Raw genomic sequence first — 21,799 nt, 5'->3', positions numbered from 1 at the left:
TGAGAAGGATGTCAATCACAATGTTTGTCGTCTCTGTGTGCCTGTGGCCCGAGTGAAGTATCCTTAACGGCTGACATCCTTTTCTGAACTTCCACTGGTTCTAAGGCAGATCTCAAATGAACACTGCCTCACCCTAATTGTCTTCCAATCTTTTTGCAGTCCATTTTATGATTACTTTTTTGAGCTACCTGATTTGGCAATGGTGCCTCAGCTCAACAAAAATCCAGTGAAATCCAGTTGCTAGGCTAAGCAATCCCAATCTATTGACTTTAATGTGCAGATATTATTTAAAGTTTTACTATGCTCATAATAGGACATTGGATCAGACAGCTCTAAATATCTGCCAGAGTTAGCAAGGTGACTATACCTTGCTCAAACTAGGAAAGTGTACTTCTTGAAAATTTTAACTTCTGAAGAATACGTTTAACCAATGTCTCAATTGTAAGTTAAATCATGAGACCATAGACGTGTAAGACTAACATCCATGATAAGATAGTTACTGGAGAGGATTCTGACGAATAAGAGATATGTGCATTTGTGAAAAAATGTGGTTAATTATGGAAAGTCAGTATGATTTTGTGCATGGGAGATTGTGTCTTATGAATTTGATTGAGCTTTTGGAAGTAACTAAGAGGTTGATTACATTGTAGACATAATCTATATGGATTTCTGCAAGGCTTTTGAAAATATTCTGCAACTTTTACAAGCATGTTGCCTGGACACGAGCCTGAGCTACAGGGAGAGATTGGGCATGCTAAGACTTGAGGACTTTATTCCTTGGAGCTCAGGCGGCTGAGGGGTTATTTTACAGAGGTATACAAAATCATAAGGGGGAATAGATAGGGAGAATGCAGAGTCTTTCTGCCAGGGTATGCTAATCAAGAACCAGAGGACAACAGGTCTGTGGGGAGTGTTGTAGAATAGAGGGATCTACCCTTTCTGCGGAGTTTAATGTTATAATAGAGCGATTGTTTCTCCTCTCTTTTTACTTCTTTTCTAGGGTCTACTTTCTTTCTTTCTTTACTTCCTTCTCTAACTTATTTTCTAAGGGGCTTTCTTTTCTCAACACTCTCTTGCACTTCACGACTCTTGCGCACTTTCCTTACTTTCTTTACTTCTATCTTTTTCTTAAAGCTTAAAAAATGAAGCGGTACAAAAAAATGTATTAAGACATATGTGTTGTGTATTATTGTAACTTACCGTACTTCTAATAAAAATAAAATAAAATAAAAAAAAGAATAGAGGGATCTAGAAGTGCAGGTACATTGTTTCTTGAAAGTGGCATCAGTGGCAGATAGGGATATCAAGAAAGCTTTTGGCAAATTGGCCTTCATCAGTCAGGGTATTGAGTAAAGAAGTTGGGTTGTTATGTTATAGTTGTACATGAAGTCGATGAGATTTACAATGATGTTGCCAGGACATAGGGCGTGAGCAACAGGAAGAGGTTGGGCAGGCTAGGACTTTAATCCTTGAAGCGCAGGAGGATGAGTGCTGATCTTCAAAGGTTTCAAATGGTTCAAAGGCCTTAAATTGTCACATGTACCAATTAAGGTGCAGTGATATGTGGATTACCATACAGCCATACGGAAAAGAAAAAAAGACACACAATTACATAAAAGTTAACATAAACATCCACCACATTCCTCACTCTGGAAGGCAAAAAAGTCCAAATCTTCTTACTCTTTATTCTCCCGCGGTCGAGGCTGTTGAACCATATATCAGGGCGATCGAAGCACGCACAGCCGGCAGTCGAAGCCCCCACATCACGCCGATCAAAACTCCTGCATCGGTGCGATCGAAATTCCTGCGTTGGGGCCGTCGAAACTCCCGTGGCTTGGAGTTCCCAAAGTCGGTCTATGACCAGAGACCATGGGCTCTGTGATGTTAAAGTCCATAAGCACTCATGGCTGGAGCTCCGAGTTGATCCCTGGCAAAGGGATCACGGGCTCTGCGATGGTAAGTTTGCAGGCTCTGCAGTGGAGCTTCTTGAAGACTGAGCCCAGCAAAGGCCGCCAACTGCTCGATGTTAGGCCGCAGTGCGGACGGAGATATGATATGGGAAAAAATTGCATCTCCGTCGAGTAAGAGATGAGAAAAAGCTTCCCACCACACCTCCCCAACCCATCCCCCACATAAAAGAAGCTAAAAAACACTACAAAAAAACATACATTTAACACAGACTATTAAACACAAAGGAAAGAAAGGACAGCAGACTGTTGGCGAGGAAGCCATTGTCGGCGCCACCCAGTGGATCTTATAGAGGTGTATAAGATCGTGAGAGGAATAGATAAAGTAGATGCACAGATGCAGAGGGGAATCAAGAACCAGAGGCCATAGGTGAGGGGGTAAAGATTTAATAGGAACCCGAGAGGCAAATATTTCACACAGTTGGTGGTGCGTATATGGAACGAGCTGCCAGAGGAGGTAGTTGAGGCAGGTATTATACAATATTTAAAAGACATTTGGACATGTACATGGACAGGAAATGTTTAGAGGGATCTGGGCCCAAAAGTGGGCAGGTGGGATTAGTGAAGAGGCATAGGGGCACCTTGGTCGGCGTGAGGAAGTTGAGCCGAAAGGCCTGTTTCCATGCTGTATGACTCTATGAATGTCTGCACCATTTCTAACCCACATCAGTCATAAGTATCAAAATTAGAAAACACTGCAAAGATAAATTGGCAATGTGAAGGAATAGATATGTGAACTGTACACAAGAACTGCTGGTTAAAAAAAGATGGTACATATTGGGGGAAAACAAATTGATCCCATTGCACATAGGACATAACTCCAACAGCAATCAGAACATATGCCAAACCAATTTTACAAAAAAATCCAGCCCCAGATTTCGTTACAATATTTATTGAAAATCTCATGAATATTTTCAATCATTAACTTGAATTGCACATATGCTTTTACTTATAGTCCAAGTCCGCTGGATTTGCCGCAATTATAACTCTAGCTGCATTTCAAAATGCAATGTCGCTTTCACACTCTTTTCTAGTGACTGCTACCTCTCTTCGTGGCGACTTTGTTGCAGTTGGTAATTGTCCTGTCAGCATACCTGATCTTACGAATCCCCAATCATTCCAGGTAAGTTTTGCATTTCTGCAGGATTTACTATTACTCCAACTATATTTCATTTTAATTTAATTATAACCTAACTTCTAGCCAGGAATAAGTGCTTGTTAATAAGTGCAGAGATGCAGACAATGATGTTAAATAATCTACAAAAAAATCTCTTTTATATATTAAGCTACTGAGTTCTGTTCAGTTTCTTATTTCTGTTAGAAGAACTTAATGAATCTGAGAATGCTCCATTCAATAAGGTCATGGCTGAACATTCATATAAAATTAACTTTTAATCCTTATCCCTTGGTTCCCATAAGTCCAAATATTGACACAATCTATGGCTAGGCAAACAATGCTCTTGAGGGTAGAAAGCTTAGAAAATTCAGATATACTGAGAGAACAATTTTCTTCTCTTCTCAATCCTAAGTGGCTTCCAGCATCTGCAGCCTCTTGTATCTGTCAACCTGTATGCCTAAAATCACTGGTAGAAAATTGTTGTAAAAGCTGTGAAGGATGGCATAAATTAACACTGAGTGAGGCAAGGATTAATCAAAAGCAATTAGTGTGAATTTATCAAGCCAGTGATGATCTTTCATCCAAGTGAAACTGGTTCAGTGATAGAGGACAGGGAGAAGCAGACAAAAGGAATTTTACTAACAGGAGGTTTCCACAGAACTCAATGCTAAGCCTCCAGATTTTTTTGATATAAACTAGACCAAGTGCAGACCCGTTGGGTCTGCTTCCCCAACGCAAGATTCCACCACTCACCACCCAAATGCAAGCCATTCCCCCAATGCAATATTGAACCACTCATACATAGCCCCCAACTGCGCAGGCACGGCTTATTTCTCCTCATTCCCAGCACTCCCTCCTCCTCTTCACCCTCCCTCTTCAAGGAGGGAGGGTGAAGAGAGGTAGGGAAGGTAGAGAGGGAGGGGTGGTAGAGAGGGATGTGTGATCGAGAGGGAGGCGAATAGAGAGGGAGCAGTGGTAGAGAGGGAGTGGGGAAGAGAGGCAGTGGGGTAGAGAGGGACGGGAGGGAGTAGAGAGGGAGAGGGAGGAGGAGGGGTTAGAGAGGGAGGGAAGGGGTGGGAATAAGGGAGGGTAGAGAGATGGGGAGGGGGGTGGGGGTAGAGAGGGAGAGGGACAGAGATGGAGGGGGTAGAGAGAGAGAGAGATAGAGGGAGAGGGAGGGGGTAGAGTTGGGGCGAGGGAGGGGGGTAGAGTAGGAGAGGGTGGAGAGCGTGGGAGTGATGGTAGATAGGGAGGAAGTAGAGAGTCCTTCACCCCACCTCATCTCCCTCCTCCACCCCTCCCCATCTCCCTCCACCAACCCCCCCATCTCCCTCTATCTTCAGACTTTTCTGTGAATTTATTCTGGTGATTCAGAAATAGATGTATAGATTTCCTACTGACTGGATGGCACAGCCAGCATGAAATTATACCATTTCAGATTCATCAATATACAAGAAATACTCAACAGATCCGTCAGTATTTGTGAAGAGTTAAAACAGAGTTAACATTTCAGCTTGATGTCTTTTCACTGGAATTTTCAGCAGATTGATGTTATTGTTATGGTATGATTTAAAATCCTATTTTTTAAAATACAATAAACTCTATTGTGCATCCCATTCTGCAAACTAAACATTTAATCTCAAACTCCCCATCAATTCTGTTTCACATTTATAATCTAATATCGGACATTAAATTAAAAAGATGTTAAAATTGTGACCATTTCTTTCATGCTTTAGAGGTTCAGCTACATAGATTTAACAATGAATAAAAGTGCTCTTCTTTGAAAGTGTAATGCCTTTCTTTAGGAAACATCATCACGTTAAATATCTATATATATCACTAAAACTCTCATCTTGACGACTTCCTGTCTGCGTTGTAATTAAATTTGCGCAAAAACGATCCCCATAGCACTACGATGTTTTGCCACCTTACTCACCATTCTCCTCTGCTGCATCAAATAACTTTTGTTCCAATCGGTGAAATAGTACAAAAGGTGTGAAGGTTTTGAAGGTTCCCCCTCCCCCACACCCCCCTCCCCACAACCCCCCTAACCCCCCACACTCCCCCACCTCCCATACCCCATCCCCTCCCCTCCCCTCCCCCCTCCCCCACACCCCTTCCCCACCCCACCCCCTCCCCCACACCCCTCCCCCACAACCCTCCCCCACCCCCACTCTCCCCCTCCCCCACCCCCACACACCCCATCCCCACCCCTCCTCCCCAACACGCCCTCCCCAGAGTGGTGGAACATTGCTTTGGGGAACGGGTTGCGTTGGGGGAACAGGTGAGTGGTGGAATATTGCATTGGGGAATGGGTTGCGTTGTGGCGGACCAGGCCTCCCATGTGACTGGGACCCAACGGGTCCCACTTAGTCTAGTAATTGTTAAAATTCCAGCAGGAGGCAGGGCCTAATTTGAAACTTTTTTTAGAGTAGAAATCTGAATGCCCTGGGAATCAGATCTACAGTGATTTTGGTCAACCATTTATTCCAACTTGCATTGATTCAGATCTGCATGTTTAATAACTGTGTGATTTTACTGTTTATTGTTTTCCTTATTAGGCTTGCACAAAGGCGTTCTCAACACTTTTGAGTTGTAAGGATGTTAAAACCTTCTATAGATTGTGTGCAATGGATACCAGTGCTTTTCCCAATAAAAATCAAGGTCACTGCCCGAGTATAAAAGAATTTGCACGGCATTGTCAAATTCAGGAGGATTGGAGAAATACCTCAGGATGTGGTACGATTTTCTCCATATTGAGAAAATAAATATTCAATTTAAGCTTACAATTACCAAATATTTTCATTCAGAAATAGCACAATGACAGTTGTGCCTTTGTACTTTTTTATAACTGAAAATGTGAAATACATGAATTTGCTTTTTTAGAGAAACCTGAATGTCCTGGGAATAGGATCTACAGTGATTATGGTCAACCATTTATTCCAACTTGTACTGATCCAGATCCGCAACAGAAAGATGCTCTTGAAAATACTTGTGAATGTCCAAAAGGTGACAATACTTTTGACTAAAATAGATTCATTATGTTGGAATTAGAGAATATGCTGATGGGTAGCCAGCACGTCTCTCGAGGACTGCTACATTCCATTCTACAGTCAATAACTATAGACTGCAATGCAGAAGTTTAGAATGTGCTAGTGCATCTGACCTTTCATTCAATTCCATGTTCAAATTAAAATTGCTTGGCTGAATGACTAGATACATTTAATGTCTGGCCTTCCAGCTACTCACCAGTCATTTGAATAATATTGGCAACCTTCATTTGAAAGGTAAGTTTTGGTAGGTTTTTTTTCTAATCTTTTCTTTATTTCACTGACTTATTTTCTTAATTAATTGACAACAGCCTTGTATCTTTTTTTTCTTTTCATAAGTTTCTGGTCAGCCTGATTGTAGGAGGTCACGTCACATCTTCACATCACCACCCCTTTACACTTTCTACAGAGGTCACTCAATTCGGACCTCCTATGTTCATTCATACCCTCCCACCCACACCACCCCCTCCGCAGGTACTTTCCCGTTCAACCGATTTAATATGTAACACTTGCCCCTATACCTCGTCTCTCGCCTTCATCCAGGAGTCCCAGCAGTCCTTCCAGGTGAGACAGAGGTTCACATGCACCTACTCGGACCTCATCTACTGCATCTGGTGTTCCCAAGGTGGCCTCCTGTACATAAGCGAGACCAAGTGTAGACTCAGTGACCGTTTCACCAAGCACTTGTATTTGGTCTGCCAAGGTCCACTGAATCTCCCAGTTGCTAAGCATTTTAAGTCCTCTTCTATTCCCATACTGACCCATCTGGCCTGGGCCTCCATCATTGCCAGAGTGAGGCCACACACAAACTGGAGGAACAGCACCTCACATTCCGCTTGGGTAGCTTACAACCCAACCGTACGAACATTGAATGATCCAATTTTAGGTAAGCTCCAACAATGCCCTTTCTTCCTTTCCTTTCACCCCACACCCCACCTTTCATCCATCCTCCTTTCCCTTGTACTCCACTTGGATACATACCCATTTCTCCCCCTCCACCCTTCTTCTGGCTTCACAGTTAGCAACTCATCAAGTCTTTTGTCTCGCACCTTCTGTTTTATTCTCTGGCCTTTGTTCCAACCATTTGCCGATCAACCATCTGCTTATCTTAGAAAAGAGGTACGATGGAAGGGCTCCAATGCAAGTTCACTGGAATGCTTCCTGGGATAGGAGTTGGTCTGGCGTGTCTAGATCCAGGGATCACAGTTTCAAAATAAGTGGTCGACTGTTCAAGAAAGAAGCGGATAAATATTCAGAGGATAGTGAAGCTTTGAAATTCTCTAAACAAAATGACTTTGGAGATTCATTTCCTGAGATATTTAGGACAGAGATTGATATTTTGATAGTGAATCGAACCAAGGCTTTAGGATTGTTGAAGAAAAGTGGCTCTAATGTAAGAGAGAGTACAGTGTGGAAGTTAGTGGTAAAGTTAATGAAATCAACAAGCAAGGGGCAAGAGGGAGCCCTGATGCTGTCATCGATGTAGCAGAGAAAGAGTTGGGGGATGGCGCCAGTGTATGTTTGCAACAGGGAATATTCAACACAATCTTCAAAATGGCAAGCATAGCTGATGCCTGTGTACAGTGTGAGTGCTCATAACTACACCTTTAACTTGAAGATACTGAGAGGAGTCAAAAGAGAAGTTGATGAGGGTAATGACAAATTCTGCCAGGTGGAGGAGAGTGTTAGTATAAGGGAAGTGATTGGGACCTTGTTTAAGGAAGAACAGTACGGCCTTGAGACCTTCCTGGTGGGGGATGAAGGTGTAAAGGGACTGGACATCCATGGGAAAGATGAGGTAATGGAGGTCTAGAAATTGAAAGTCATTGAAGATTTGAAGGGTGTGTAGGTGTTTCAGATGTACTGTAAATCAGAAGGGATTGGACAAGGCGGAAAGGATGGAATCAATATACGTGGAGATGAGTTCAGTAGGGCAGGAGCTGGCAGAAACAATGGGTCTGCCAGGGCTGTCCTATTTGAGGATTTTGGGAAGAAGCTAGAGGCCAGCAATGCGGGACTGGGAACAATAAGGTTGAAGGGTGTGAAGGAGAGATTACCAGAGGTGATGGGATCCGAAACAGACTGGGGGATGACGGCCTGGTTTTTGTCTGTGGGGTCATGGTCAAGGGGTAGATATGAGGAGGTGTCCGAGAGCTGGCTACTGACTTCAGTACAGTAGAGGCCAGGCTGCCAGACTACAACAGCACCTCCCCTGTCGGCGGGCTTTCTGGAATACAAAAGTGCCTCCCTTGTTGTTAATTCATTTAGCTTTACCACTTTCATTCCGTCCTCAAATTCACTTGGATTATCTATGACACCTCTCTTCTTGTCTCCATCACAGGGGGTAGACTATTGATTAATGTCCACTACAATCCTGCCGACTCCAGTACACTTCTTCCCACCCTGCCTCTTGCAAAGTTGCAATCCACTCCTATCGTTTCCTCCGTGTCTGCCGTATTTGCTCACAAGATGAGGTTTTCGATTCTAGGACATCCATGATATCCTCTTTCTTTAGCAAATGTAGTTTCCCTTCTGTTGAATTAGATGGGACATCACCCACGTTTATTCTGTGTTCCATAGTTCCGCTCTCACACCCTCTCCCCCCAGACAGAATAACAATAGTCCTCACCTTTCATCCCACCAGCCTCTGAATTCAATACATCATCCTCTGACATGTCCTTCACCTCCAATGTGATCCCACCAGTCCCATCTTCCCATTCCCACCCCGTTCCCACTTCTGCAAAGACTGTTCCTTCCGTAACTCCTTGGAACACTCATCCTTCCCACCCAAACCACGCCTCCCCAGGTACTTTCTCCTGCAAACATAGGAGTAGAAAACCTTGCTCTTTACCTCCTCCCTCACATTCATCCAGTGACTTCAGCACTTCTTCTAACCTCATCTACTGCAGCCGTGTTCCCGATGTAGCCTCCTATAGATCGCCGAGAGCAAGCGCAGAAAAGGCCTACTGGATCTCCCGGTTGTTATCCATTTTAACACCCTTCCCATTCCCATACTGACTTTTCAGTCCTTTGCCTCCTCCATTGCCAGAATGAGGATATACGCAAACTGGAGGAACAGTACCTCATATTTCTCTTAGATAGCTTACAATTCAATGCTATGAACACCTGCTCCACTCATCTCCCTAACCCCCTACATTCCCCCACACTTATTTCTACCCTCCTCCTCAGCTTCCACCATTCCTTTCTCTAGATTCACAATTATCAGCTCTTCAATCCTTCTGTATCAGACCTCTGTCTTTTCATCTTTGGCCATTGTCTAACCCTCTGCCTATCAACTGACCCCCCCCCCCCCTGGATTATCTATGACACCTCTCTTCCTTGTCTCCATCACAGGGGGTAGACTATTGATTAATGTCCACTACAATCCTGCCGACTCCAGTACACTTCCTCCCACCCTGCCTCTTGCAAAGTTGCAATCCAGCATTCTGAAGAAGGATCCCTATCAACTATCCATGTTCTCCAAAGATGCTGCCAGACCCATTGAATTATTCCAGCAGTCTGTGTCTTTTTTTGGCACCAAAGTGAGTTGTCAGCCTCAGCATTATTCAATGACGGAGCAGATATGACGAATCCAAATAACTTCTCCATCTTCAATTGGTATATTTTTACTTTCCTTCATTGCCATCTAACTCAGTAACAACTTTTATTTCCATGAATGAAAATTCCCTTTGTTTATGAGTGTCAAATTCCCACCATATCATCAAATATACAATTCCGGACATGAATGTCCCCGTAAGTTCTTCAATAGGGAAAATATTAAACTTAACCCTGTTCATAAAATGACTTAAGCAGGTACTCTGTTCAACTTCAGACACTGTTCTTGATAACATACGACTTGACAACAAATGCATCAGAAAATCAGAGTGTCCTTGTGAATACAGTGGAACCATTTATGATGCTGGAGACAAAAGGAACACTTCGTGTGAAACATGGTAACAGCTTCTAATTCGTCCTATTGTGGGTCATTCATCCACACTCATCAAATACTTTACTAACAATATTGGTCTTCTTTTTCTCAGTGTTTGCAAAGGTGGACTATGGGAATGTTCTCATCATAATTGTTCCAGAAGTTGCAAAGTGGAAGAAGGAACACATATTACAACATTTGATGGGAAAAACTATAATTTGAGAGGAGATTGCACATACATTGCAGTTTCAGTAAGTGAGACATTTTGCTACAACAGTGATGGATGGTCACTCTGATATTAACCCTTGTTTAGTAAGCTGAAAGTTCTAAACTTTAATGAATATTTTTGTAGACTCTGCAGGACGATCTCTGGAGAGTGATCATTGAGATGCGAGAATGTCACAAAGCAACAAAACATATTTGCTTACGTCGTATTATATTTTCCACACATAATGTAAGACTTTATGTTTTGTTTTAGTACTTTTTGTTATAAATGTAAATGATATTTGAAATATCATTAATATTTGAATTTTTTTTATAGACCAAGTATGAATTCAATAATAATGGTGACGTTACATTTGACGGAGAAAATGTTGTACTTCCATTGAAAAGGGGTATGAACAAAACTAAAGAAAATTAAGTTCCTTTTAAGAAGGAAGCTGTAAATAAATTAAATGAACATTTTTTATTTCATAGATGGAACTATAATATTTAAACCATCTTCACATTTCATTCAACTTGAAACAACACACGGGTTGACAATGCAGATACAGATTTCTCCCATTATGCAGCTTTACGTTTCTTTGTTGGATGGTAATAAACGAAGTTTAGGAGGTAAGGTTAAATGACTACTTAGGAGTGAACATGATTTAAACTCCTCGAGTTGATTAGAGGCATTATGTCATATAACCCCAATTAATCATAACAGTCTTTGCAAATCAAATTGACATAGTTTTTACTTCAAAGCAATAAATCGCAACGTACTCATTTCCCACAGAGAACTGCAAAGATTCATAGCGATTGTCAAGATTTTGTCCCGTAGTATGCAAGGAAGTTTGCCATAACTGAAGGATCACATTGGCATTGCAGCAACAAACCAGCTTTTTAAAAGGTTGCTAAGGCATTGAGGGCAATGTAACCTTTAGTGTGTGTGGTCATGTTCCTTGCGGAGAATTTCCATGGCATAGACGACTCCATATTATTGTCAGCTGCAGAAAGGTCAACTAAGCAAAAAAGTTGTGAACAATTATGGAGTAAGGAAAATGTCTGCATATTTTGAGTACATCAGATATTGTGATCAAACACTGGAATGTTGGAATGTTGATGATTGAATTTGTCTTCATTTGAACATTTTGGCATGTGATGCTCCTTTATTTTTGTGATTATGAAATGATATTTGTTATGATGATCTGGGCTTGTTTTAGTAAAATGCAGCTGAAAACTGCAACATTGGACAATGCTTTGTATTTCAATATAATCTCCTGAGGAAAAGGTGTTGCTTTATCAAATTCCAAGGTAACATAGACATTTAGCCACTGTGTTCTGGGAAATTACCTTGCTCTGTGGTCTAGCTTCAAGCATATCAAAATAAAGTCAATCAAACTGTTCACAGAAAAAGAATCTGATGATAATTATTAAGTAAGTGAGATTACATTTTACTTGAGTTACTGCACAGTTTGTTGATCTCACATTTGTGAAGGACACCATTATCTTTGTTATCCTTGCTCATATTGAGGTCGCTGGAAGAGGTGATGGTTGAATGTGAGTAAACCTGGGCAGTATTCGATAAGAATGGCTGTGCTCAGAAGGAAGTGTGGAATTGTAGCATTTGGATGCCAGTGAAGTTTATGGCAACTAGAACTGAAATGGAAGAAAGATAAATGAGAAGAAGCTATCTTTGGAAGCCAACACTGTGTTTGCAAAAACCTGTAGGAAACAAAGTTAAATCAGAATGACCCAGAGGAAATAATCCTTTTAGACATCTGGAGGTGATGGTGCAGAGAAAACTAGTGAAGCAATTACAAGAGACACTGGCAACGGTTCATAGCCAACATGAGAGATGACACTGGATCTGAAGCTCTGTTGGATGACAGTATGAGAGACTGTCAACATTTGCAGGGAAAACTTGAATAGGACAAGAAGAGAAAATGTATCACAATTATTAAGAGGAACATTTTCTATCTTGGTACATGTATTATTACATTGAGTTGACAGGGAGGGAAGCCTAATAGTAAAGATGAGGACATATTTGGGCTTCACCAATAATTTAAGGACTTTGAAGAACAAAAGGTGCGCCAATTGAAATGGTATTTTAGAGATGTGTTATTAATCGCATTGAAATAAAAAAACAATAATGGAGCACTGGTTAACTTCAACAGAAAAAAAGAGATGACGTAAAGATATGCATTAAACAATCAATGTTTTAACATGTTTAAAGTTGTATTTTGTTTAGTATCTGGGGAATCATTTCTGTAAAACAGTTCAAAGACTGGGTCGTATTTTATGATATTTCTCAATTAAAACAACTGCTCAATCAAATTAAGTAAATTCATTTCCCTAAAGCTTTTCTATTTTTTGCGTTCTAGGCTTGTGTGGCAATTTTAATGGCAAGGCTATTGATGACTTCACCTCTGTACAGAATGTGGTGGAACAATCACATGTCATTTTTGCTCATTCATGGGCTGCTGACATTAAATGCAGCTCTCCTGAAAAGGAAATTCCAACTTGTGTCAGTTCAGAAAATGGTAATGTACTGTTTCCACATAAATATTTTGCTAAGTATTTATTCTGATGCAGTATATTTTTGACCTGGATCACTTTGATGGCCATAGTTAATTTCAGCACACAAAAAGTGGATTGTTTAGGTCACGTGAGAAACCAGAGATGTCTGAAATATAATGCTATGATAATAATTAAATTCTAATTTAAACATGAAAGGTTAGACAGATTGTTTTCCTCAGGACAGAAATATCAAATACTAGATGGCATAGCTTTTACATGAGAGGGACAGAGTTTAAAGGATATGCGTTGGGTATGTTTTTTTTACATAGAGAATGGCGAGTGTAATGCTCTCTGTCAGGCCCTGTTGTGACTAGCACAAAGAATTCACGTCCACCATCGTGTAATATAAGTTTAATCTGCTATAACTGAAACTTCCAGATGGTCACTTGACGTCAGTCACGAGGCACAGGTACATTTGCCAGCTTCTGCTTTTGGCCTCAAGGGGCACTGGCATTTACATTAGATAATACATTACATATACATCACAAATTCCATTCTAATACATTCAATGATAGTACATTACAAATACATCATAGTGAGTGCCTGGTATGTGCTGCTAGGGGTGATGGTGGAGGCAGCTACGAAAGTGGCATTTAAGAGTCTTTTGGATGGGCACATGACTATGCAGGAAATGGAGGGATATGTATTATGCACAGGCAGAAAATAATTGGTCTTGGTGTCATGTTTGGCACAGACAATGTGGGCCGATGGGTCTGTTCCTATGTTGTACTGCTCTATGTTCTCAGGTCTGCACAGTTTTCAATGATGGAACATCTTTGTCAAGCTTCCTCTTTCAAAGCTAAAGAAGGGTCTCAACCCAAAATGTCACCCATTCCTTCTCTCCAGAGATGCTGCCTGGCCTGCTGAGTTACTCCAGCATTTTGTGTCTATTATCAGTGTTCCTCTCTCAATAGATCTCCACAGCCTATGCAGAGGCCTAGGGTCAGACACGCCAACTCTCAAAATTGAATAACATATCCACTGTACTACAAGCTGCCTTAGGATGTTTCCTTCTCAACTGGATGCCACATTGATCAATCACTTAATTTCAAGCTGGGGGTTGACAGTCCACAGCAGAGTGCAATAGTGTTGCTGCTGCACAGCTCCAAAACCTGTGTTTGATTCTGAACCAACGTTCTAGCAATGTGATGCAACTCCATTGACCCAGTATAATTTATTTCACTATATCTGTATTAAATTAAGTTTGATTCTAATATCTGAATTCAAGATATTCACAGACTACATTCAACCATACCTTATCCGACTTCTTTTGTAGAATTCTATGCAAAGGAACGTTGTGCTCTTCTGAAAACAAATGGTGTTTTTGCTCAATGTCATTCCACAGTGGATTACATTCAATATTATCAGGTAAGGACAAGCATTATGTAAATATGTACAAATAGAAACGTTTCCTGCCTTAAGTAAAATGAAAAGCCACACAGCCGCATTCGACCTCTGCAACAAAGAAACAGTAAAAGAGGCAAAAGTTAAACTGACTATAACCTGTCCTATTGTCCCATGCATAATCTCTTAAATTACCATGCAAGGATGGTTAATCACTCTCTTGCTGAAGAATCTCATTGCATGGCATTTCTGCATGAATGTTAATTGCCACTTATCAGCCCATGCTGGTAAATGGCAATAACCTGCAACTATTTCCACTTCTGATGTAAAGATGGAAGGTCATCAATCTTTGGATAACCTTCCCAAATTGAGCCTAGCGTACTGCCTCGATGAAACCCGTAATGGCATTCTGAAGCTGGGCTGACTCACAGTCATCTGCCTTTTTTTGCCGAATCTTCTAAATTGGATTGGATGGTGACCGGCTCTTCTAACAAACTTGGATGATCAGAGATCTCAAAAATTATGTCAGTTAAATAAGATCCCATTTTGTTTTTAAATTGTATAATGACTTGTGTTTTCTTGTTGTCATCTCTCGATTCCAGTTTACATGAACTTAATAATGTTAAATGACCAAGTGATTATTATATTTGCATTTTTTTTAAAGATGTGCAAGATTTCCATATGCAACTGCGAGAATCTTGATCATTGCATCTGTGCTGCACTGGGGGCTTATGTTCATGCATGTGCTGCAAGAGGTGTCATACTGAGGGGTTGGAGTGGAACAATTTGCAGTAAGTTGAGGTCTTTACATTTCATAGAAATGCATCTCCTTTCCTGCTAATGAAAAGCAGTTTATGACATTGAATAAAACTGGAGGTCACAAGTTGACTCCAAATAGTGTAGACCATGAGTTTGTGAAGTACGCAAACAAAGCCATGGGAATTGCTGCAATACATCTCATAGATTATACTGTATACGGTATAACGATATTGTGCCACAGTAGAGGAAGTGAATATGGTAGATTGTGTGCAAATAAAGAGGGCTATGTCCGAGATAATGCGTAGCTTCTTCAATGATGTTGAATTTGATCTTATGCAAAAAAATCAAAAGTATTCAATCATGCTACTGACTGATACCTTATAGATGGTGCAAGACTTTAATGAGTCAAGGAGGTGAACCACTTACTACATCATAAGCAATCACTTTTCTGCTCATAATATCAAAGTAATTCTATGCCATCCACAATGCTGGTGAGAGAAATGATTACATTGAATATCGGGCAGTATCAGAAAGATTTAAGTTAAAGACAATAATTTGGTGAAGATTAAAAGTAGACGTTAACCCTGTATCTCTCTCTCTACAGATGCTGCCTTAATTATTGAGAGAGAATGTTTAATACTGGTGAGATAGGATAGTTCCAATTATACTTCAAATAATGCAGCAGTCCATCCCAAGGCACCACACTTATACCTGGAATGATAAATAAATAGATTTAGACTACACAAGGAGAGATAATGCACAGCTCCTTAAAAATAATGCATTTCTCTTTAAGAATATACCCTTTGTCTCTCCCTTGTTAACCTCTACAGAGTTACCCTTTACCAAACATCTCAATAAAGTGTCTTTAACTTTTCACAGATGCTGACTGATGTTTCGAGTTTCCAGCATCTTATTTCAGATTTCTAGCATTTACGGTTTTGAATTTTCATTGAACATTCTCACTTCTGACCCTAATGGGAGAATTTTCCCCAATAAAGTAGTTGCAGAGATTTGCTGGACTTTGCTCTGAGGAATTCCTTCAACTTTATTCCGAGGTCTTAGATGATTTACTTGCTACTATAATGCTATTTTGTACAATGCATGACTCCAACAATTGGGGAGTTTCCCCTGAATCTTATAACTAATTTCTTATTATTAGCTTTAGCTCCTGGTAATCTGGTATCCAGTTGTTTGGAGCGTCCAAAGATTCTGCATCTATCTCACTCATAAGGGCACAAAGTTCTCATTACATGCAGCTTTGGTATTCGCTGTCACACAAGGCTGGCCGTACGTTAGTGGGATTGCAGCAGGAGTGTACCACCAGAGCAGTGGTCGGGGTTGTGATCAGGATCTCTGGGAATCAAAATCATGGGCAGGTTTGCAGCCTGAGTGAGGATCTGGAGTGTGAATCAAGGTCCAATGTTTGTAAACTTCAGTTCATGTTTCAGTTGTCAAAAAACTCCAGATCCTGACTCCAGACATTGACCCAACCACCCTCCCAGCTGAAGCTCATGAGGTTTGTTGTGGTCCTTTAAACTTACCTGGGCTAAATTTTCCACTCCCTTTAAAATCCCTCAGTACACTGAAAATTATTGTGTAACTTGGTATAATAAGTGAAAAAATAGTGTTTTCTGGTAAGAGGCATAACGTTAAACTGTTCAAAACGTTTCCATGTCCAGCACCACCAAATTTCACAAGTGTGAGGGTATCAGAGTTTTATTATGCCAGGGTTTTTTCAACTCAAACTTGGTCAAATGCAGCCTGGACTCAAGTTCACTTCCAAAACTTTCAAAAAATAAACCGTCTGTACAGTATTTGGATAAAATTGATTTGGTTTAATTTTTGTGGACAGGGCATACGCTGAACAAGCTTCCTCATTATCAGAAAGACCCACTGTCAAAGACTTGTTTGAACAGCCAGGAACGGTGTCAATACGACACTGATCTTCTGCATCAATTGTCACTAAGTTCACTCAGCCACTTTTTAGATATTAAGTAGAGTGAAGAAAATCAGCTGGAATTTGGCATTGGTGGCCAGTTATACCTGTCCTGTTCAAGGTGGATTTTCTGAAACGTCTTTCTGAAGATAATTATGAGTGTTCGATGTGTGGCTTTCATTGGTTCTCAGCTCTACTCTGATTTTTTTTGTTGCAGATACAACCTGTAAGAACAACCAAATGTTTGACAATGAAATGACAACCTGTAACCGGAACTGCAAATTATTAACCAAAACTGATTTCACCTGTGACGTGAAGGATACTCCAGTTTATGGCTGTGGCTGCCCAGAGGGCAAATATATGAATGAAAATGGAGCCTGTGTTAATGCTGAAGACTGCTCTTGTTACTACAAGGGGATTTATATTCAACCTGGAGAGGAAGTTGATGATTGGTAAACATACCTGTTAAAGTCTATTAAAATGTGATTGTGAACCAGATGAAACTAGATCATTAACTCCTTTTTTTTGTCACTTCAGTTATTGCCAAGGGGGATCAATTGGTTGCAATCGAGTTACTGAAGCCACGACTACACCCACAGGTAAAATTTGTAGCTTTTCGTGCTGTCATAATCAGAGGCCTGCATCGAAATCTCCATTAAATAATTTTCCGTTTTTGTTTAATTCAATAGTATGCACAGGGGGAAAGGAACTTGTTCGTTGTTCCCCTACTGGAAATCAGACTCACTGTGGAATGAAATGCAGTAACCTGGCATTACCTTGTGTAAGTTTTGTCCAATATAATAAGCTGTTCAAATTATACATACTTGCATACCACACAAAGTACTGAACCATAACACAAAATAGTCTCAATTTTAACAAAAAATATAATTAGACATGCCATTCAAATCAAGGGCTTATAGTATCATATTGGTTACATTAAAGGGCCTGTCCCACTGTACGAGGTAATTCAAGAGCTCTCCCGAGTTAAAAAAAAAATCAAACTCGTGGTAAGTATGTAGAATGTACGTTGCGGGTACCTCGGAGCTCGAGACGTCTCTTAGTGGCTCATAACGCTAACGGCAGGTACTCGGGAAACGCGATAAGCTCGTGAAGATTTTTCAACATGTTGAAAAATGTCCACGAGAGCCCCGAGTAACTACGAGCGGCTATTACCGTAATTCTCCGAGTTCCAATCAGGGGAAACTTGGGAGAACTCTTGAATTACCTCGTACAGTGGGACAGGCCCTTAATAATAATGCAGAGGCTTGAAATAATTATCAAAGCCAGGCAGAATAAGGAGCTAATATAAGTATGGGAGACCATAAATTGTCACAAAATTGGTCAATATGCCCTTAAAAGAAAGAAATCGAATGTACTTGTCCAATGTGATTCCATGTGATTCCATGTGATTCCTGGCCCACAGAAATGTGTTGATTCAGAACATGGCTCTTACAAGCCTAACTCAGTCAGTCCAATGCTGGCTTTGTTATTGATTCTCATGTCCTGATCAGTAATAAAATAAACAAGAAGGAATATATTTTGAACTGCGAGTAAAGATATTAAAAGTTTAGAAACACTCCAAAGACCCAAAGTAGGTAATCAACGTAAGGTATTCAACCTGAACTGATACAATTATCCCACAGATGGGACCCAACTTTTGGAGCCTTTTCTGTTTTTAATAAAACATTCCGGTAGTTGCTGTTTTTTAATCATTTTTAATTACTACAAAGAATATTTTATCAGGAAAAGCCTGTCCAGTGATTCAAAAGGATGGCTGTACTTTATCGCATGCATCATTGAAAGATTATATATTAACCTTTATTGTGCTTGGATTAGAAAATTAAACATAAAGTTTTGATGAAATTATGAAGACCACTATTTAGTTTTCCTTCCCTAAGAAAATATCTGGAAAAGAGGAACATTAGATGGAATACCAAGAAAAATCTCACTAAAGATTTAATAGAATCAGTCCACTGGTTATAGCATTGATACATACATTTTGTATGAGCTTCAGTAGATTATGAGGGTTGGTTTCTCTTGAATGATCTACACCAATTTTTAAAATACATTCACAGGGTCTAAGTTGTTGGCAGGTTAAGCATTTAATAACCTTATCTAAATGCTCTTCAACTAAATGGCCTCGTCCGCCATTTGAGAGACAGCTAAGAATCTATCATTTGGGATCCTTGTCTCATGGTAAAGATTGGACATTTAGGATGAGCCGAAAATATTTTTTTCTTTAGGATTTTCTACCACAGATGGCTGTGCTTGCTGAGTTACTGAATAATCTAGAGTGTCGAAAGTAATGAAAGCAAATGGGGAGGGAGGAAAATGCAATTGATATAAAACTTCAACCATGAGCCTTACCTTGATGAAGCAAGCTTCAGAGCCTTGTTTCCATCTCAGATATTCTTAAGATAATGAACATTGAATTGCTTGTGAGAGAAAAATCTGCACTGTAAGTGTTGTTTAAGTTCTTTATTAATCAAATATGTACATCTCAGAGTGGTCATACTGATAAACAAAAGTTGCCAAAAATGGAAAGAGAATTGGAGCATGATAAAGTAATTCAGCCCTTCACAGCTATTCAATTTGATTGAGGCTGATATCTGACTCAATACCATCTTTTTGTGCTCTTCCCTTATCCCTTGATACCTCTTGTGTCTAAGTAATTATCTGTCTGTTCGACCTTACATCCTGTGTCTTGGCCTGTACAGCCATCATGTAATTCCATAGCTTAACCGTTTGCTTAGTAAAGAAGTGTCTCCCTATTACGTATAAACGTTGATAGACGAGGAAACCAAAATTGGACATAATATTCCAAATGTGATCTCATCAAGGCCCTGCATTATTGTAGTAAATTATACTTATTCCCCTAGTTATGTGTTCTTGTTGATGCATTTAGGATCCTCCTCACAATTCACAATCCAACCCAGCATAATGTAATTGACAAAATTCAAAATATTGAATTTTATTTCCACAATCAAATTATTTATGAATAGCAGAAGTCCAAATATTCTTGTTGGATCCTTCACAATAGCACCTGCCACCCCAAAAAGCGTTTATTTATTCCAATTATTTGTTTCCTCTACGTCGCATCAAAATACCTCAATTTTGCACTCTAACCTTTCGAGTTGGACGTTTATAAAACCTTTGAAAATCCAATCACTTTACATCCACTGCTTATTCCTTATCCACGTTACCAGTTATATTTTCAAAAAACTCCAAAGATTTGTAAAATACTACTTCCTTCATAGAATCCATGTTGACAATGTCTAATCTTGTTCATATTGTTCTTGTTTCCTGTTACCTCATCCTCTGTAATAGGCTCTAGAAATTTCCCTTCTATTCATGATCAAGTAACAGGTCTGCCCTTTCTTTTGTTTTCTCTCTCGCCTTTTTAAATGGCAGGATTACATTTGCCATCCTCCAATCTGCAGAAACGATTCCATGATTCATAGAATTCTTGAAAATGCAACCAATATATCCATTATTTCCGTAACCATCTTTTTTAGTTTTCTGGGAAGCGCGTTACCAAGTCCTAGTAATTTATTAGATTCAGTGCCACAAATTTCTCCAATTGTATTTTCTTACTAATGCTAATTTTTGTGTTCTTTAGCTTCTTGATTTCTTAACCATTCCGGAAAATTACCAGTATTCCCTTCTGTGGCACAGAGCCAATGCATTTGGATCATTACTCTGCATTCTTCTCATTCCCTGCAATGAGTCTCCCTCTTCTGTGCAATAAATTAAGTGCTGGAAACTCAATGGACCAGGCAGCTTCCATGGAAGTAAACAGACAGACGATGTTTTGGGTTGTGATGCTTCTTCAGACTCATTTCAAATCATTTTAACATAGAGCTCTTTTATATTTTTTGACATCATTACAAAAAATGTTGCATAAATCATTTAATTTTTATTTTGCACAACAGACAAACGAATGTGTACCTGGATGTGTTTGTCCTGAAGGTAAAGCTGAAGATGACAGTGGAAACTGTGTTTTGACCGAAAATTGCCCTTGTCTATATGCAGGGAGTAGTTATGCCAAAGGAAAAGAAATCCAACTTGATTGCAGCCAGTGGTGAGGCCCAGCAAATGTAAAACTGATAAATCTGAAATATTAAAAGGTGCTTGATATTATGGCACAAGTTTCACCATTCTTTATATTGCAGCAAATGCCAAGGTGGTTCATGGAGCTGCACTGATAAGCCATGCACAAAGACCTGTCAAGTTTATGGTGAAGGTCATTACATAACATTTGATGATTTTCGATTCACGTTCGAGGGTAATTGTGAATATATATTTGTTCAGGTAAATTGCAATTACCAAGTATTTAACCTACTTTTAAGAGAAAACGATTAATATATGTGCATGTAATCGGATTAACGTTAAACAAAGATTTAAACAAATATAACAATACTCATTACCAATAAGTAAATTACAACATAGCTCATTTAAGTTCCTCTTCAACCTGACTATATAATTAATCACAGTACTGAATTACGACTAAAAAAGTTTTGTGCATTTTTCTCGTTATATTGATATGTACTGTTGATTGGTTTTGATTACTAAACTGTTTACTGGAATATAAACTACACTCCATGAATTTGTTTCAAACTGTCATATATTCAGGACCATTGCAATGGAAAACGTGGTACATTTCAAGTGCTCATAGAAAATGTTCCTTGCTGTGAAAATGGAGTGACATGTTCAAGAAATATTATGATTATTTTTAAGGTATATCTACTAATTTATAATTATTACCTAACTATGTTCAATGGTTCAATGGTGCCTTTATTGTCACATGTGTGAAGTGTTAACACAGTAAAATTATTTTTCATACAAACAGTCCAGTAGAATCTTACCATGCACTCTTGATCCACGATTAGCAAGTTTACAGAAATAGTCTCGTGAACC

General features: G+C 39.7%; 1 protein-coding gene across 1 annotated transcript; it reads left to right on the top strand.

Annotated features, from left to right (window-relative positions):
- Nucleotides 1-1,869: 1,869 nt before the first annotated feature.
- On the top strand, nucleotides 1,870-21,788 carry LOC116984977 (mucin-2-like). The gene is made up of 20 exons (XM_033039338.1): nucleotides 1,870-1,956; nucleotides 2,923-3,090; nucleotides 5,646-5,823; nucleotides 5,971-6,093; nucleotides 7,247-7,527; nucleotides 9,948-10,087; nucleotides 10,175-10,313; nucleotides 10,415-10,516; nucleotides 10,604-10,676; nucleotides 10,759-10,896; nucleotides 12,648-12,806; nucleotides 14,120-14,211; nucleotides 14,852-14,978; nucleotides 17,100-17,334; nucleotides 17,420-17,481; nucleotides 17,572-17,663; nucleotides 20,815-20,963; nucleotides 21,055-21,193; nucleotides 21,515-21,619; nucleotides 21,732-21,788. The coding sequence occupies exons 1-20, from the start codon at nucleotides 1,870-1,872 to the stop codon at nucleotides 21,786-21,788; spliced, it is 2,646 nt and encodes an 881-aa protein (XP_032895229.1).
- The last annotated feature ends 11 nt before the right edge of the window (nucleotides 21,789-21,799 follow it).

Source organism: Amblyraja radiata, chromosome 21, assembly GCF_010909765.2.
Source record: "Amblyraja radiata isolate CabotCenter1 chromosome 21, sAmbRad1.1.pri, whole genome shotgun sequence".
Taxonomy (NCBI): Eukaryota; Metazoa; Chordata; class Chondrichthyes; order Rajiformes; family Rajidae; genus Amblyraja; species Amblyraja radiata.
The sequence above is the reverse complement of the archived record's forward strand: the minus strand, read 5'-3'. Positions and strand labels throughout refer to the sequence as shown.